This window comes from Poecile atricapillus, chromosome Z (genome assembly GCF_030490865.1).
Source record: "Poecile atricapillus isolate bPoeAtr1 chromosome Z, bPoeAtr1.hap1, whole genome shotgun sequence".
Lineage (NCBI taxonomy): Eukaryota > Metazoa > Chordata > Aves > Passeriformes > Paridae > Poecile > Poecile atricapillus.
Window position 1 is genome coordinate 61,560,885 of NC_081289.1, and position 19,078 is coordinate 61,579,962.

Consider the following 19,078-nt stretch of genomic DNA (forward strand, 5'->3'; position numbering starts at 1 on the left):
TATTAACATATCTTCACTGGAATTTCCCAGAAAAATCCAGGAAAACTACAATATAGATGCTTACCAAGACTACCTCATTCTTTCCATTCTCCTCTTTTCTAATCAATATGCTTCAGACAACTTTTGTCAAACTCTACCAGACTTCCAGAGACTAGCAGAAGCTGGCATCCTCTCCAACCAGCACTCCAGGGAACTGCTACCTGCAGAGAAATGAACCTTGGGAGACACCTATCTCTAGAAATTAGTTCCTATATTTATTCAGGAACCTCAGAAACATTTAGCAGTTTTTTATTGTTTACCAACATAATGGAAAGAAGAGGAAACATTAACTCAGGCTCAAGATGTCTAGCTCAGGAATCTACAACCACAACAAAGTATTTACTAGAAGAACTACAAGTGATCTAGGACTTTGAGCCAGCTGCAAACTGGAACAAGCAGAGACTTCAACAACACAGCATTTACCATCAATGTGGGTAGAAGACACACACTGAAGATTTCAGACATCTGTGGTTTCAGGCAAGAGTAATGTGGTGGGGGCCAAAAAGGACTGTGGTGGGTTAACCCCATCTGGACACCAGCTTCTCAGCAAAGCCACTCTCTAACTCACCTTATCTAGAGGAGGGAGAGAAAACATAGCGAAAGGCTCATGGGTCAACACAAGGACAGGGAGAGATCACTCACCAATCACTATTACAGGCAAAACAGACTCAACTGGGGGAAACTAGCTTATTGCCAAACAAATTAGAGTAGAGCAATTAGAGATGGAAATGAAGTCTTAAAACACCTTCACCTCACTCCTCCCTTCTTCCAAGGCCCAATTCCACACTCTCCCACAGGGCGCAGCCTTTCAGGAGCAGACTGCCTTAATGTAGATATCCAACAGGGTTACAGATCCTCACCCAACCCATACACCAAACCCACCCATCCCACACCACCGCTGGCCGGTTTTTATAGCGAGGCACTGCCGGGCAGACCGCGGGTTCTGCTCGGCAGCTGTATTGGGCAGCCGCGTCGTCAATCACGGTGAGGGGGAGCTGCCCTCGGGCCGGTTCTGTGTGCCGGGCGCTTGCGCGGGGCCCGCGGGCGTTTCCCAGGGGTTACCGGGGGCCGCCCGCCCGCGGGGGCCGGTCCTTGGCCGTGTCCATGGAGCAGCGCCGTGGGAGGGGCCGGAGGCCGCGGCGGGGGCGGCTCGGGAGGGCCGGGTGACGGCGGCCGGGCGGCGGCAGTGCGGGGCCGCAGCAGCGGGATAGGCCCGCACCGCCCAGCCCAGCCCAGCCCTGCGCTCGTCCCGCCGAGCGGCGGATGGGCACAGAGAGGACAGCGGGTCGGCCATGGCCAGTGGCGGCCCCGAGGAAGGGGAGGCAGTGGCGGGGGAGGAGCAGGCCCTGACGAAACTGGTCGTCCGGCTTCAAAACGTCCAGGAGAGGAAGCGGCTGGAGACGCTGGTGCAGACCCTGAGCGACCTGCTGGAGCTGGCGGCCCGGCAGAGCGGTGAGCGCCTGCCCTGCCCTGCCCTGCCTCGCCCGGTCCCGCCCGCCGCCGGTCGCTAACGCGGTCTCTCTGTCTGTCTCTGTCCCCCCACAGCTCCCCGGCTCTTCAGCGGCAAAAATGTCCACGTGCCCCTGCTGCTGGTGGTGGATCTGTACCCGGGAGCGGCGGGCGTGCAGCAGGTCAGGGGCCGGGCGGGTCGGGGCCGCTTTCCCCGCTCCGGCTGCGCTCCGGGATGAGCGAACGCCGGCCCGTCCCGGGATAAAAGTTCTTGTTCCGCTTGTCGATTTCTCCTTAACTTGCTGTCTGTCTCCTGGGCCGCTTCATGAAGTGCTCTGAGCTGTAGAAGGGCGCTGTCACCGCTGGCATTTAAAGGGACCAAGCGCTCCAGCTTATTGCAGGCGCCACTGGCTGCGTCTCTGTTTTTACCGGCAGGAGACGAAATAGGAAATAAAAATTAAGCCGTGTGAATACTGTGTAATATAGGGTTCTAAATTACCAATAATGTTATCTAATATAATTTTGACGTGTCCATATTGAATTTTGCCGTGGTTAGACAACTTTCTGAAAAGCACTATTTTATACTATGAATTCATATATATGTAGCCATATCGTTGAGACTTGTGCTAGCACAGCTTTTTAAAGGCAGGGGGGAATATTTTAGCTACGAGTAAGTTCTGCAATTTAAGGTTTTGCCTGCCTGCTCCTGTAATTTAACATTGGCCCATTTGGACTGGGTGTGGCACTTGCACAATTTGATGTTATGGTAGAGCTGCCAGACTTGTCATATGAAACAGCTTCTTCCTGGCAGGCATATATTAAATTTCTGACTATGCTATGCATAGAGGATGTTTATAAGCTCCAGATTTCTGTGCATCTCACTTGATTTTATTTTTTTTTTTATTCTTAAGCACCTTTATATAGTCACAATATTTTGGGCATGTTTTGGGATTTTTTCAATTCAACTGGAAGGCAAAACATGAATTATATTGCAAATGCCTCTTAATAATGTATTTTAAGGTTTTGGGTTTGGGGGTTTTTCTGTGTACTAGACCTTAGCTAGAGGTCAAAAGCCCAAAATCTAGATTAAGTGTGAAATTGTATTTCTGTAGTGATTAATCTGAAATAAGTGTTCTTGAGATTTCTTTGAAAACTAAATAGTTGTGTCTTAATGTTTTACTTACTTTACTGTATGATTTTCAGGTTTTTAACAAATACAGGAATATGAATCAGCAGTTATTTTCAAGATAAAGTACATTAATTTATAAAACCTCTGCCCAGAAGTCTAAACTTGGAAGTAAAACATAAATCAAAACAAGAAGTAGGTGTGAAATGATAGGACAAGACTCTCAGAGTTGCATAAGGAAGATAGTGATTAATTTTCATTTTAAAGCTCTTAAAATACCTAATTCTAACGCAGAATTTTAAAATTAATTTTAATCTTCTTCCTGCCTACATTTGCAGTCATACAGTTTAGAAGTTCTGGACCTCCTTTGCATTACTGTGTTGTGTTGCAGTGGGAAATTCATAGCCAGTGCAAAGCTCAAATTCCATTCCTCATAAAATGTCTTGGGCAGCTCTTCTTTCACATTCAGTTTTGATGTTTACAAACATTCACACTGTAAGTAGAGCTCTGTCTTCTTGCTTCATTCACTGCTATTTGTTTGTAATCTTTTTTAATAAATTCTCACTTTACAGCAGTGGCGAAGTTAATGAGGCCCTGATTTCAGTGCAGTCTCTTTGCACTATTAACGATTTTTTTATTGAATAAATAATTAACCATCCTCCTTTTTCTTTTGGCATTGTAAAAAAATTGACTCACGTAAGAGAATAAACACAGTCAGAGGCATACCTAAAATGAGAATTTACTTTGCCTCCCCTCCTTAACTGGTTACAAAGCATCATGGGTTGCTGCTGTTCCACTAACTTGTACAGGGTTAATTTGCCTAGTAGGTCAATATTGTAAGAGCTGGCCAAGTCAGACTGCAGGCCTAAACCCTGCAGGCTCCTTCAGAAGTAGTAAGGTACAGGTGTGGAAAGCCAGTAGTTCCTGTAAGTAAAATATATGTCTTTAAGTAAATAGGGTAGTTTTCTGCAGTTTCTCTGGCAATGATTGGAGCAGCTGAGAAACTCTAGAGCAAAATATGAGTGCACTTGTTTAAAGAGCAGTCAGCAGAGCTACATAGATGGTGGGACCTAATATTAATTAATTGCATGCTAGAAACAAAAAGGGTCTGGTTTAAAAATAATGAGCTTCAGTGCTGCTACCAACTATTTCTGTATGTTGGGATTTATTTGAGTCTTTATAAGGACATGTTTGTTTGCTTTATTTCCCTTCCCTGTAACCTTCAGGATTTCTGTTATTTGAAAGACCTTGCTTTCTTACTTAATTATCAAACAGCTAATAAGCTCTCTGTTACCTCAGGTTGTGACTTTAATATTGTAAAATAGACCACATATCGGCAGGTCAGATGTTTCCATTGGTCTTCTCTGGATCACAGATTTGATAAATGTTTGTCAGTACTTGGAGTCCTAACAATACAAATGAAAATGTTCAATGGGAATATAAAATTCATCAGAAACAGTTAATACAAAAAGAAATTTTCTAAAGTAATTAAGCAAGTTTTCATCAGATTCTAAATTTTATAAGAACAGTTAGAATGCTCTTATAAAGTGGGACTTCTAAGATAAAATATTTTCTAAGGAATAAGCAGTTTATCAATTAATAGTCACTTCTACAAGGTTTTTGAAATTTGTACCTGATTGACTATCACAAATAAACTATTTTGTTTGCAACATGGAAAATTAGGGAATTGCATGCCCTCATCTTGGACCAATGGTTATTAAGACTATTCATTGTACCTACACTTAGTAAGGACTCAGTTACACAGACCAGCCTGAATGTCCATAGTAAGACATTTGTAGTCACATGCAGGGCAAGGCAGCTTGCTATCCAAGGAAGAGAAGTGCATGGAAATTGGCTCACAGTCAAGCTCAATCTGCAGACATTAGTGTTGTAATTGGCTTAAAACATTTGTCTCTGCAAATCTAAACTGAAACAGGAACAAAAGTCCTGCAGATATGGGCTATGCTCACACTGCAACCAAATGTGTGAAAGACAAAAGCAGAATTCCAGTCCCCAGGGAGCTACATCACCTTTTACACACTCTACAAAGCTGTCAGGAAAGCTGTCTAGATTCAGGCTTATGCTATTCCTGTGGGTGGCTACACTACCAGACTTGTAATTCCATGTCTCTAGTCTTACTGATTGCAGGGTTAGGGATCATGCACTTTATATGAACTTCGTTGTTAAACACTTTGGAGGTAGCCATTTACATTCCTGTTGTTTGCTGTCCCATCTTGACCTCTTTGCTTTACTTAACTCTTCTGTGAAAAAGCGATCCAGTTATGTATAGAGTCTTTGTTACATATATATCTTCTGCCTTGACTCTATTCTTAAAGCACAGCCTTGTCACAGGCCTGCCTCCACTTTTTAATTTACTTATAGGCTCAAGGAAACTCACATGCCTTGTTATAATTCCTTTTTGTAAAATCTGCTTCATCTTGACTTTTGACATTTCACTGTTCACTTCTTTCAATAGAGGGATTTTCTTTCATCAGTTATTTCTTTGTACAGACTTTGCTTACTCCTTCCTCACTGCAGCCTATTCAGTCATATCAGCCTGTAGATATTCATAAAAGAGCAGATTTCTCTGATACAGAAGATCAAAGAGGAGCATTTTTAGCTTTTGGCATTATTTACAGATGTTTGAAAGTCAAAGAATGGAATAGGATGGAACAGGTAGTTCTTAAGAACAAATACATTTGGTTTAGTTGTCTTTCACTCCTTATGATCTCAAAACTTCTACTGCCTTTGTTATATTTTGAAAGCACACAGAACTGAGGGTTGATGGCAAGAATATGAAATGTATGGTGATTGTTTATGTATCTCATCCCCATTTAAAACATTGAAGACCTTTAAAAATGTATACTTTCTTACAATTTGCAATTAAATGGCAAATTCTTAGGAAAACACACTTTTTTTTTTTTTTTTGTTAAATGTGAACCACCTGTAATAGTACAGGGGTTTTCCCTGGCCTGTGGTAACATACTATGGATCACATCGTATGTTTCTGTTTAACAGCAGCTCATTTAACTGTGTGCCCTTTATCCTCAAGCAGTGCTGAAGCAGATTGAGAGTGATGTGTTCCTGCAAGCAATGCAATCAGAATAATTAACATATGTTTTACTTCCACTTTTAACTTTCCATGCCATTTGTCTTGTGTTAATTATTTTTCCCTTACTGATTTAGCTAGGTAACAGAACAGGTGTCTTGCAAAAGCCAAGGATATTAGAAGACAATGTAAAACTTCCAAGCAGAATATCTATTCTAAAATAGCTGTATTTTTGTTTTACAGATGGGCTGGTCACTTCTTTGTAAATTAATAGAAATTTGTCCAAGTACTCTACAAAACATGGCTCCTAAGGATGTTGGGAAGGACTGGGAAGTACTGGGTGTTCACCAGTAAGTATTTTGTATACAAAGAGTCTGCTAGAGTGCTTGGTCATTTTGGCAGCATATATATGCAATTAAATATATAAAGTTATTACATCAGCTTTTTTTGTGCATTTCTTCAGCCTTCAGAATGTGACACACAAATAGAGATCTTATCTGTGTATTTAAATACCTGGTGCAGAAAGTAAAGGAGATTGAGACAGGCCCTTTTTAGTGACACTCGGTGACAGAATGAGAAGCAAAGGGCCCAGATTGAAATACAGGAATTTCCACTTACACATTAAAAAAATCCTAAGTAACGTTTTTGGCAGAGGTAGTATCACCTGGATGTTTGTGTGTGTTTTTTCAAATGTGAGGAATTATATCCACAAACTTAAGTAGTGTAAATCAAGAGGAGGAGGTTTTGTCACACCTCTTATTATTGTCTTAAAGATAAGTATTTACACTGATCACCTCAACTACCTGTGAGTTCAGTGGATACAATTACCTTCAGAAGTAATGGTTTGTTCTTTTTAGTAAATGGAGCAAATTGTGGGTTGGACTTGCTCAACTCTGGTCTATCAGCTGTCAAAGGAAGCCTAAGCAAATCTTCTTCTGGATGTCTGTGATTAGATGGGATGAACAGCCACATAAGTTGGCTGAATAGCACAAATTCTAATTCTATTCCCAGTAGCACAAATGCTAATTATAGATGTAGGCAGAATGTGCACGGAGGTTGGTTTGGGAACTTGGTTAGGTGTTCTTACTCTTGGACAGATTGCTGCCTTCAGGGCTGATAATGACAGCAGCAAGAACATACAGCCTTATAACCCCGTGAATCTGCCTCCATAGTTCTCACCACACACTTCCTTGGAAAGGTTGCTATTGAAAAATAGCATGAAGATGCATTTTGACTTTGTGGGGGTTTGTTTACTTGTTTTATAGTGGCTAGAATACATGGCAGTAGGGGAGTGAACTCCCTTGAAAGATGTGTTGGCAGTTTTTGTTGGAAAGCAAAAGTGACTTGGGTTGCTTTTCATGAACAAGAGATAACTAAGCTGAAGCTGCACATGCTAGTTGCAATTTCTTTGGCAGCTTAAAAGCTTGTATCCTGAGAGCTGGAGATACTGCTGCTCATTCTCAGGTCCCAGAAAAATTACTTTCTGGGACTGATCTTTCCCACAGCCTCCTCCGCGCCCACGCAATGTGTACAGTTAACAAAGCATCCTTTTCAAACTCAAACTTCACTAAAGATCTGATGATAGCATTGCTGTACATGATTCCTTCTCTGTACCAATATTTTAGCCAACTATATATCCCTGTCTGATATTCTGACAGTTTCCCTTGCTGTGGGAAGACTTAGTGGAGGAGTAGGCTCAGGCATTTCTGTCAGTGCCAAAGGCAGAGCAAGCAAGCTAAATTATGTCTCATGTTCTCTGAGCATGGATTGTACTAGAATTGCAGTGAATCAACACCATAATGAATAGATGCTGTTTACAGCAAGGCAGGAAACTGTTACAATAGATAAGAAAAGGTCATTTTTTTTCAGGAGATTTTTCCCTTTTGTGTATGTAATTATTTCAGGAGAATAGGAATATTAAACTAGAAAAAGCATTTCTTTCTTTTGTCTCTCAGCTATGATCCAACTTGACTACACTGCAGTTACATTTACAAATGGTAGTTTGCTATTGATTTAGGTGTTTCTGACAGTCAGTGTAATAAATAATTAAATAGTTGCTGTAACTGTAAAGAGAAAGAGAATTTCCTTCAGTGTATTTGCATTCTTTCCACAAGCTTATATAGACTTCATGAGATGTTTTGTAATCTCCTATGTTAAACTTCCCTACAGCAGAAGAAGTTTATAAAGGTTTACATCCTTCCTCTTGGTTATACTTGAAATAGGAGGATGTATAGGAGGGAATTTTCTAAAATTATACCTATAGCTGATATTATACCTCTCATCAGATTTTGTCTCTCTTGTCTATTTTGGTCATCATGGCTATGACACTAGTGCTACAACAGAGGAGAGAGAAGCTAGCTGCATCGTAGCATGAAGGGAAAACAGCGATACATTAATTCCAGCTTATAAGTTTAGACTTCAGCAAGGCAGACAACGTCACTGCCAGAGCTGGGATATGAAATTTGGATGAAACTTCAAGTGCTGCTTATGTTTCTCAAGACAGGTCAAGAATATCAACTAAAGTATCACAAACTACTGCACAATCTATTTTTATTAGATATTATATATGCAAAGATTCATATTTGAAGATTATTAAAATTTCAGAATGAAGCTCTCTAAAATAAGGAAAAGTAAAAAAAATAAAGTTTCTTTAGTTTTTTGTGTGTAAGTCTATGCATTTTAATTTAGGTTTTAATTACAGTGCCCCCATATTCTGAGATCTGCTTCATTCAGTGTGGTATCAATGCTTTTAGAATTATATTTTTTGAAGAGGTGTTACAGATTTTTAGTCACTCTTTACAGATGGTAGTCTGAGTAAAGTATGTTAGAAATATCTATATAAATATAGTAGTATATATATAATAATATAGTAGTACTTATATATAATTAATAGTAGGGCTGAAACGTAGGGTAGAGTTCATCAAGATGCTGTTCAAGTTCTTCAGCCAGGAAACTGCTTCTTCTCTTCCACCAGACCTTGGTTGTTCAGTGTAACTGAGCTCTTGCTGCAAGCAGAGCAACGCTGTGCTGTCCCAGCACTTTGGAGAGTAACCACCTCCTAAATGACCCTGCAGAATTAATTTGTATAACTGACTGAAAATTAAAGTAAATTGGATAAATTATGCATCAGTATTTTAATGAACTATGATCACAGTTGAAATTCTGGTATTACTTCATTGGTAACTTGAAAAAAATATAAACTGAAATAAAAGGGTTTTTGACAAATTATTTGAGAGCTTTTTAAGGTTTTGCTAATTTCTGCAACTACTTCTGTTTTCAAAGTAAATATCTGATAAAAATTTGTGTTTGTCAGTATTTCTTTAGCTGTAACTCTTTTCTTCTTTTTTTTTTTGTCTTCAATTTTTAGGCAGATTCTTAAAATGCTTACAGTCCACAAAGGAAATAAAAATCTATCAGTAATAGGACTAAAAGCATTAAATCTACTCCTCATGTCAGGTATTGTGTGCTTTACTTTCCTATTTCATCTATGCCTTTAAAACACAGAGGTGATATGAAGTGTGTGCCTGTACATGGCAGACTGGATTTTTCTGTTTTACTCCATGAAGTCACTTGTCATGTGTTGTTGTATACAAAATAATGAGTACTATTTTGCACCTTTTTACCAGATAGGCATGAACTGTCTTTTGGTGGTGAAGTTTTAGAACATCAGTACTATTTTAAAATGCTACCTTTAGAGAGAACTTTGTCATGGGTTATACAAAGCTGGATTTGAACTGTCAGCTTAAACTTTAAGGACAGTATTAAAGAATTCTGTGTTTTATGGTGTTTCAATGAAAATGTCAATAAATAATCAGTGCAACATGTAATCTCTTCTGCTGTTCAGACATAATTGCTTTCCTGCTCTTGGAAGAAGAGGTGGATGTGTTTTCATTGGTGTTTAATGCCATGCACACCTTCCCTAAAAATGAAGAGATCCAACAGCATGGATGTAAAGCATTACACAAACTTTTTGAGAAAGGTATTTTATCTTGTAGTTTATGGCGTTATAAAAATGTATAGATTGGGAGGGATGACAGATATTAATTTAAATGCAATAAATGAATTCTTGCATTCTGGACTGGTTTGTGGATTATGTTTGTGCTTAAATGAGCTAGGACAAAACAGACTTTCCAAGCAATATCACAAATTCTATAAATCAGAGCAATGAATATGACATCTTTAAAAATTCAAAATGTCCTTTCATTTCTAAATCCACAGTTAGCTGAAAAGATGGGATTTAACACTGGTCAGTAGCTAGAATAAAGAATAGTGACATTTGATTTGAATTCTCCAAAACAGGATTGTGTATTTAAAGACTGGTAAATTTTAGTAACATGAACAGTTCTGAAAGCAAGCAAAATGTTTGTACTTTAGAAAAATACTTGGTTCTGCTTTTTACCCTGACAATGCTAAAAGGGGATAATGTGTCCATACAATATTCCCATTTATTCTGAAAAATGAAGTCACCATGTATTGAATTTTTGCAGAAATTTCAGGAACTGTGCATGTTACGGCCAGAAGTGCCCTTGTAGTCCCCTTGCTTTGAATTTAATTTCTTGAGTCAAAATAAATATTGAGAAATGCTATCGCTCTGCTGTACTCCTTTGCTTCAAAGATAGTCTTCAGTTCTTCAGATTGGTTCTTTTTGGCACCATTATATATTGCTTTTTTAAGTCTTTTTCCCACATGTGTGCTTGGAATTATCTTCTCTGTTCCTTTTCTTCTTCCTGTCCCTAAATACTTTTGCCCTGCTATATTTTCTCTTCAGTCTCCACAGAAGTCTGAACTTCTCATGTTTTCTGTGCATGGTTTTTGTAAGTGCCAGATTTTGACAGATCTGGCTGCAGGTACAGACCTGCATACCTTCTTCTTGATGGCAGCATCAATGTGACAAGTTCCTAGGCTACTCCTGCCTTGTTTCCTCTACCTCTGAGCCACCATGTCATTTTTTGTTATGTGGATGTTTGCATAACCTTATCTTGACCAGATTCAGAAAACAATTCTGCTTGTGAAATTTAAAAGGTGCTCTCTCTCATCCTGGGTCAGTTGCTTTATGTGGTTCATTGCACAGCCACACAGTTATGTCAGTATGAATAAGAGGGGCCAGGGAGAGAAAAACCTTAAGCCATTAAGTTAAGCATGGCTTTATGGAAAAAAGACCATTATTTTAAAAAAAAAATAAAAAATTAGGGTATGCAAAATGGCATTCCCTAATTTTTATTTTTTTTTTCACGGTGTGTTTAGCTTTTCCCTCACTTATATACTATCTTGGTTTGGACTATCTCTGGAAACTTGGTTTGGATTACCATTCTGTGAGAAAGGCTAAAAGACTTCAAAAATACAGATTCACAAGGTAGCATTTAGAAGTCAGAACTCAATTACATAAAGTGTAAGCTAGAAAAAGGTGTTCATAAAGTAGCTCAGTTTTTAGTTAAAAAAGCTATAATCATGAAAGATGATGTGTATGGAGAGTACTTTACTTTCTGTGAAACATAGAAACTAAATATAAGGAAACCTGATAAAAACAGTTGTCTTTTCTCATTATGTACCAGGATAAGAATTATTTCCTCAAAATGTACTTTATCTCTTGCCTTTCAATTTAGTTCCAGAAGAGCAGCTGACTGAATTTGTTGAAAGCAAAGATCACATGATCATACTGAAAGTGTTTAAAGAGTTTCCAGAGAAAGAAGAGGTGATTCTTCCTGCACTTCATTCATTACATTCCTTAGCTGGTCCACGTAAGTGTTAGAAGTTATTTTCAATTCCTTTTCTCCCACAGTGTGCAACAGCTCATGCTTTCTGTCACTGTAAAAAGTAATCTTTGTGTGGCTGCAAAAAATCATTGAGAACTGTTTTGGAGTTGCCAGACAAATCATCTTCCTGTTTTCTTTGGGAAAGACCTTTTTTTTAATGAGATATTTTTTATATTTAACCATTAAAGCAGAAGTCTCTCCTTGGAGTAAGTGGTAGCAAAGATGCTTATCATGGTTGTAGAGACTGAAGTTCAAGACCCTGCCCTGTCATCTTTTACTACTTGAAGAATAAGAAATATTTATGGACTAAATAAATCTTCAATGAGTTCAGGTCACAGGTAAAGAATATTCTCTGCAAAGTCTGTCCCACAAAGGGAAAATTGCCAGTACAAATTCAGTGGCCAGGCCTGGGAAAAGATATCTGAGTTCAGACACCTGCTGTGGTCATTCCATGGTGGCTGCAATTAGTAGCACTGTGCATGTGGTAGTCTTACAATGTCCTCAGTTGTTGTGCAGTAAGACTGGAAGAAAATGTCTTTGTTATATCTTTTCTTCTGGTAACAGCAGTCCCTGTTCTATGCAAAATCACATCCTGAGAAATGTGTTGGACGATTTGTGTCAATTTGTTGGCAGCAATCTGATCTTGTTGACACACAGGCAGCTTTTGTCAGCTTCCTGCTGACAAACTTTAGAAAGCGTAGAGCAGGGTTCTGCTCGCCATGTCTTTCATGAAGTGCATAATGTCATATCTCCTGCAAATGTGTTTACTTACAAAGCCTTGCTTGTACATCCTCTCTGCCTCTATAGGAGCTGTGCTGGCCCCATGAATGCTCACTGAACAAGAACTAGACTGGAGTGTCCTGCATTTCATCAGACTCCAACCTATCTAGTTCCTATTTCTCAAAAGTCTTGCTGTTCCAGTTCGTGTTTAAAAAGTTTAGTATTTCTTGGGTGAGGAATAATTTTACCCTAGCACAGAAGTTACTGCAGTTTTCTAGAGAAGAGGATGCCAGATTTTAAGTTCTTTTCAAAGCAGTAAATATTTATACAAAGTATAACAAGACAAGGCATGAAAAAGACCTGCTCTAAAGTAGGTATTTAATACTCTCATTTCTAATATGAAATATTGAAACTAGCCAGAGGAACAGAGACTACTTGCACATGAATGTGCAAAGCCGTAATTCGTACTCTTAGTTGGTGACATCCCTAAAGAACTCAACAAAATATTATGTTCTTTTAAGGCCACCACAGAGAAGATAATTCAGTGTAAGTGCACAGTGTGCTTTAACTGGTAGCAAAATGTCTCCCCATACCCTGAAGTTCAAGTCTCTATTCTGAATGACTACCTCACTATGCCTTCTTTCATTAATACATACTTAGACTTGGTTCTGGCTCATGTCATAAGAAATTGTAGGGTAAGGGTTTATTCTAAGCTGTACAAGAACTCTTAAATCTCAGTAGTATTTGTGGCATGAGAAAAATGCTTTACTGGTGACTGTCCTCCGAAGTGGAGTGGTGGATCACAGAATGTTACCCATCTAAATGGCAGGCATAGGGAACCAGACAGGCTTGGGCTCTGTTTAGCAGGGAGAAACAGTCACCTCAAGAGGAAATTTACCTAACCCTAAACCAGCTGGGATGAGTCGCCATACGGAGTGCTCAGATCTTGTCATCAGTTGTTGAGAGAATCTAGATGACCAAGTTTTGGTGGTTAAGATTAAATGAGATCCGTTCCACCTCTTTCTGTAACTTGTTCTAGAAAACGGTGACGCTTCTGCAGATGTGCCATTGCTTGGATCTTGCAGATTTCAACATGCAGTTCATTATGCTGTCTCCATAGTGATCAGTTTTGGAATCGTCTGACTCTTACTATATTCATAAGTATCACCTTTGAAATCATAACATAATGTGGAGTGATGCAATACTGTCTTGTGGAATGTGTGTTTTCAGCTGAGAATGACATGATAAATCGCTAAAGTTCTATTAAAGCATTGTGAAGGGTACCTTCCTTCTCTATCAAATACAGTGCTTCAGAAGTGCTTCCCACTAAGAGCTTGCTTTTTCATCCAGTAGGTTGTCATTATTTAATATTTAGAGAAGTATTATTTTAAAGATTTGCTGCTCTTTTAAAAAGGGTAATTATCTTTAATAATATAGTTGTGAATATTTCTCTTATGTTGTATCCAGGGAAGCCAAGCTGCTGAAGAACAATTAAGAAAATTTATAGACCTCAGCAGAGTAATGCTAACTCCTCTGGAGTCTGTGACAGGGAGTTCATTCATTTGGGCCAGGATTTTGGCCAGGATTTCTTGGGTTCATATTTTGTCTCATACTCTGGATAGAAATACTACAAGGATGCTTTCATACACTGTGTTTTAACTACCATGATGCTGTTGTGTCTGAAATTACAGTATATGGGATCACTCTGTCCTGAGTTGTAATGGATACATTCTGTCTTTGTATGGGCTTACGTGATTGTCAGTTGGTTTCTGTATCTAGCCTGAGTAATAAACAGTAAACTGGGTGAGAGTGACCAAGCTCTGGCACAGTTTTCTTGGAGGGGCTGTGAAGTTTCCATCCTTGGAAATCCTCAGGAGCCATCTGGACAACCTGCTGTAGGCAGCCCTGCTTGAACACGTGGGTTGGACACGGTGACCTTTCAGTTGTTCCTTCCAACATCAGCCTTCTGTGATTCTGTGAAATACAGGGTGTGCAATGGCTTTCAAAATATTGCAGGAATATTAGATGAAAATTTCAGTACTCTCAGTACACAACAGGTATACACTACTTGCCCCCTAAAGAAAGGAGAACTCAGAAATACGTGATTAAATCAAATAAATTACTACAGAATAAATTTTATGAGATAAAAGTTTTGAATTTGTTTCTTAATTTTATGCTCCTGAAATACTGTAAAATGTGTACTTGATCACAATCACATTACAAACACTATTTATAACACTGATACAGTATTTATAAAACATTTTGTTTGCATGTAAGAAAAAAGGTACCTAAAATTAGTTTGGGAGGAGGCTTCTGTTACATGGCTTGACACGGAATGGGAGAAAACCAAAATTGTTAATCTGAATTTTGAGTCCACATTGAAAACCATTAGCTAGATAGGAAGAAAAACCCTAGCAGTTATTTACCATTCTCTAGGTGAGAAAGTATTGTTTTAATGAATAATTTCAAAATTATCATAATAATTTTTGTCTTTTATGGCCATATCAAGAAATAAAGCCACTTTTCTTTGAAGATGCAAGGTAAAAACTGCAATACAGTCACAGTTCTCTAAATAAATCTATTTAACTAGTCTGAATGAGGATCCAGTTAACTTTTTTTTTCCTCTCTCGTAACAAGAAGTTTTTGTTTCTGTTTCTTACTTCAGCCAGCAATGTTGAAGTGCTCATGTCGGGAAATGTTCGCTGCTACAATGTTATAGTGGAAATGATGACAAGTTTCCCCAGTAGTGAAAGAGTTCAGGAAGTGAGTTGCTGTTTGTTGCACAAGCTTACATTGGGTAAGTTGACAAAGTTGTTTATATAAAGTCAGTTTTTTGTGTGTGTGTCAGAGTTGGAGTTAACTGGGAGCGTTACAGGCAACAACAGCTACTCCAGTAAATCCTCAGGGTGGTGCATAGATCCATGTGTCTAATGATGCAAAACCCTGGCCACAGTCAATATGGTGTCTTTATGAGGTAAATATAAGTAACAATGAGAATCTGCCATAAAAGACTCAAGTTAGGGGGAAGTAATGAGACAAAAAAGGGTGAGAAGCACAATAGGAGAATGGAAAATTAGTAGGTCTGATTCTGTATAAAGTTATTGTAGAAAAGAAGAAAATTACTTAGATATTTCATTTTTTTGAAGTGCCAGTGGTGAATGTGTGTTAAACAGCTGGTGCTATAGAATTATTTGAAAAGCGTTCTCTAAAACTCTAGTTTTCCTCCTTGCAATGCATTTATTTTCAGAGACCTGTGCTGCATTCCTGACAGTGATGATGCCTGTCTTGGGGCCCCGCTGTGCTGCAGCAGTGAATGAATCACTGGGTTCTGGACTTGCCTTGACTTAAACAAAAGTACTTCAGTTGTCTGGCCTAAAATGGGCTGGTGTCACAGCAAGAGAAATCATGTCAGTGGCAAAAAGTTGTGCCTCTTGGCAGCTCTGTTCTCACACTTGTGACTATAATAAATCTGTTTGAACACTTGCCTATGTAGCAGGTAGTTCAAATGAAAATAAACATGTTTTTTCCCCTGCTGCATACAAACCCACTATGAGCAGCTGTCTGAGCAGCCCTCACTCCATGGCTGGTTCTTCTTCACCAAGAGTTAGACTTCGCAGTTTTTGCAGGTGGTGGCCTGAAGCTACTGCAGATGCTGGTATCAGTGCATGACTCCCCGTAATAAAGTCAGTCCCATCCTTTCACCATCTGTTTACACTTCTTCATGTAGATATGGTAGAAAATACAGATCAGACCTGAGTGCAATCCAGAGCAATTTCCCATTCCCCTTCAGAAAGCCAGATACAATTTCTAAGAAAATGTGGTGGCTGCTGAGGTGGTAATTGCCGGGGTTTTTTGGCAAGAGGTGATGCTAACCTAGAACAGTTTGCTGTGCAAGGCTAACTAAAGCTAGGCAGGGAAGCCAAGCACTTGTGGGGATACAGCAACTTGGTTGACAGGTCTTGATCTTGCCATAAGTGCAACCAGCCTGGTTTCAATCAGATGTTTGCCATATGTTTATGCTGACCAACAACGAAGAGTGGCAGAAAAGCAGCCACAAGATCCATTTCTTCTTTGAGCCCCACATCTTAATTAATATGGAGCAATTGGAGTAGAGTTATGGAAGAGATGTTCACAGCACCACACTGTTGTGGGAACAGATGTGAAATGGGTAGATGCTCCTGGAAATAGTCTGGAAGATTTTCACGTGTATAGCTAGTGCTGCTTCCCAGATTATTCTGTTGGACACTCTTTCTAAACCTGGGTTAACTGGCAGTGAAATGGTGAAGTCAGCATCTGCTAGCTTCCAAAATCACCATCATGCATTCTTGCTGATCTGGTAATGGCTATTCTAGAATTTTAAGTGGCTGGCACCTGTTTGGCCAGCTGCAAGTCCAACAGAATTACTCATCACATAGGCTAGGTTTATTAATTTCTTTACATAAGTAATGCATTTACACAAACTTACCTTTTCCATTAAAATATATTAAGAAACAGCAATGCTGATATAACATGACCACACAACTGATTTTTCGTATTACTACTCCAATTCTTATTTTTGCTAATCAAGATTTAAATTAATTTGAATTTCAAAATAGCTATCAAATATTGATATTTGATTGCTATTTGAATATCAAAATTGGCTCTCAAACCATATTTGACAGAATGTTGGTCTATTATTTTCTACATGATACTTCCAAACAAGGAATTATTTGCATTTGCTTGCTTTTTGGAGAGTGCCTTATATTCAGTTTATAATAAAAAATACTGTACAACTTCAAATAATTGTTATTCTCTAAATATATTTATTATTCAAAGGCTTTCTCCTGTTCCAGAAAGAATACATTCTATATTTATAATGCTGGCCTTGATTTATTTAATGAGGAGGGCAAAACCAGAGAATAAAGGGTTATTCTAGGGTTAAATTACTTTTTTCATAGGATACATCAAATCATTGCAGGAATTCAGGAACAGGACTGCATTTGCTTCCTGTGATACACCAACTGTATTTGTCTTATTTTGATGACTGTTTGTGTTTCATTCTGCATTAAACCTCTGCCTCTTGTAAAAAAAATAATTAAGGCCCACAAAGAATGTAGATCCCAACTGGTTTTTATCCTTAACCTCTTCCTTTCAAAAATAAAATTTTGGTGTGTCAAGCCCCATAGTAAGAAAACCAACATTTGGTACCAAGTTTGTGCATTGCGTGCTGAGAAATTTATGTTAAATGCATGTAAAGCTCTAGATATGTGTTTGTATTAATTTGTTATCTTATGTGGTTTCAGGAAATTTTTTCAATATCCTTGTATTACATAAGGTTCCAGAAGTCATTGTGAAGGCTGTTACAGCATATCCTGAAAATGCAAAGTTACAAGCTGCCGCTCTCAGTTGTTTAGCTCTTCTAAGTGAGTAAATCTCTGTCTACTTGTTAGTTTTTTCATTCTAGTAATTTCCTGTAATAATATCAAACTCCATTTCATTAACACAAAAGCCTCAGGCAGGACAGCTTCAACAAAGCTGGATTTCCTATATAATTACAGTTTACTGTTTCACTATGATAAGACTGTGTTCATATCATATGCCAAACATCTGCACAGTGTTCAGAGCTGGTAAGTTATATTGACAGAGCAGAACAGAGGAAACTGTTTATTCATAGGCAAATTTTGGATAATCCCTTCTTAACATAAAGTTTCCAGTGTTACCAGCACTAATTTGATGTTGTGTTTGCCAGATATGACAGTACCTGTATTGTGACAATTGATAACAACACAAAATCAATGCTTGTGCTTGAGTTCTGAAATCAATTAAAAGATATAAAGTTTTCCTTGAATACAGTTCAGACAGAAATTAGTTATCTAGTGGGAAAGAGCTAAGAATCTGATGTTCTTTGTCCTTGAGTAATTGTTCCATATAAAAGTCAGTAGAAATGCTGTTTAAGAGTCCCCAGCATAGCAAAGATTAGAAATCAGTACACATTCCATTGTGCCTCAGATATTATGCTCACTGTTGGTATCTCTTTTTTTCCCCTTAACTGGTGAAAAATCACAGGTAGAAAATTATATATTTCAAATTGTGTTGCACTTTCTGGAACCAGATATTTCTCTTTTAGCAACTACCATTTGCATTTTGTTTTTTAACAGCATTGCTTCAGAGTGTAGGTGGCTCTGAAATAAGTGGTTCCATGCAATGATTCACAGTTATATTTTATGTCTGTGGTATTCTGTACATAAATATACAACAAGAAGAAGTACATGCAGATCTTTTCAGAGCCAAAGCCTAGACTGATCTGTAACTGTGTGACTCATTTACTATGCTACACTTCAGTTTTTAATTCCCTTTATAACCTGGAAGATATTTTTCAAGTCTCAGAGTTTATATCAAAAGATTTCTCCCTTCCCAGAAAAGGCTTATCTTCCCACTGATTTTTACACATTGCCATTGTGAGTGCCTTCATGACTACAGAAAGGTTGACATAGGTGTTTTGGTTTCACAGTAAGAATTATTTGTAAATATTTTATATTTCAAGCTGAAACAATATTCTTAAACCGGGACTTAGAGGAAAGAAAAGAAGAGGAGGAGGAAGAGAAGTTATGCTGGTTGGAAGCATGTTACAGAGCATTAGAACTGCACCGAAAAAATACAGATGTGCTGGTGAGAAATTATGGATGATGGGAATATGGAAAAAACTGTATTATGTATTGAATAAAGTGTTTAGAAATATGCTTTTCTATATCCTCAGGCAAAAAAAGGCCTTAATGTAGTGTCGTGGTTTTAAACCAGTAACTAAAAAATTACTTATTTCTTGCTGTGAGATATGGATTAAAACAAGAGCAAAACAGGCTTAAAACTTAAAAGGAATAAAGACAGTTTATTAACAAACTACAATAAGAACACCAGAATAAACTTTCAGAAAACCCTTTTATCTCCCATCACTTGACTATTTCT

The 19,078-nt window shown here is 38.4% G+C and overlaps 1 protein-coding gene across 1 annotated transcript in view; it reads left to right on the forward strand.

The window, feature by feature from the left end:
• Positions 1-1,010: 1,010 nt before the first annotated feature.
• Positions 1,011-19,078, forward strand: part of LOC131572728 (leucine-rich repeat serine/threonine-protein kinase 2-like) — a 65,469-nt gene continuing 47,401 nt past the window's right edge. Inside the window, exons 1-9 of the mRNA XM_058826035.1 lie at positions 1,011-1,491; positions 1,585-1,670; positions 5,907-6,013; positions 9,031-9,119; positions 9,508-9,642; positions 11,267-11,401; positions 14,802-14,933; positions 17,419-17,538; positions 18,660-18,784. Of these exons, the coding sequence (XP_058682018.1) occupies positions 1,332-1,491; positions 1,585-1,670; positions 5,907-6,013; positions 9,031-9,119; positions 9,508-9,642; positions 11,267-11,401; positions 14,802-14,933; positions 17,419-17,538; positions 18,660-18,784 (1,089 nt within the window). The 5' untranslated portion in view covers positions 1,011-1,331. The remainder of the gene's footprint in view (positions 1,492-1,584; positions 1,671-5,906; positions 6,014-9,030; positions 9,120-9,507; positions 9,643-11,266; positions 11,402-14,801; positions 14,934-17,418; positions 17,539-18,659; positions 18,785-19,078) is intronic.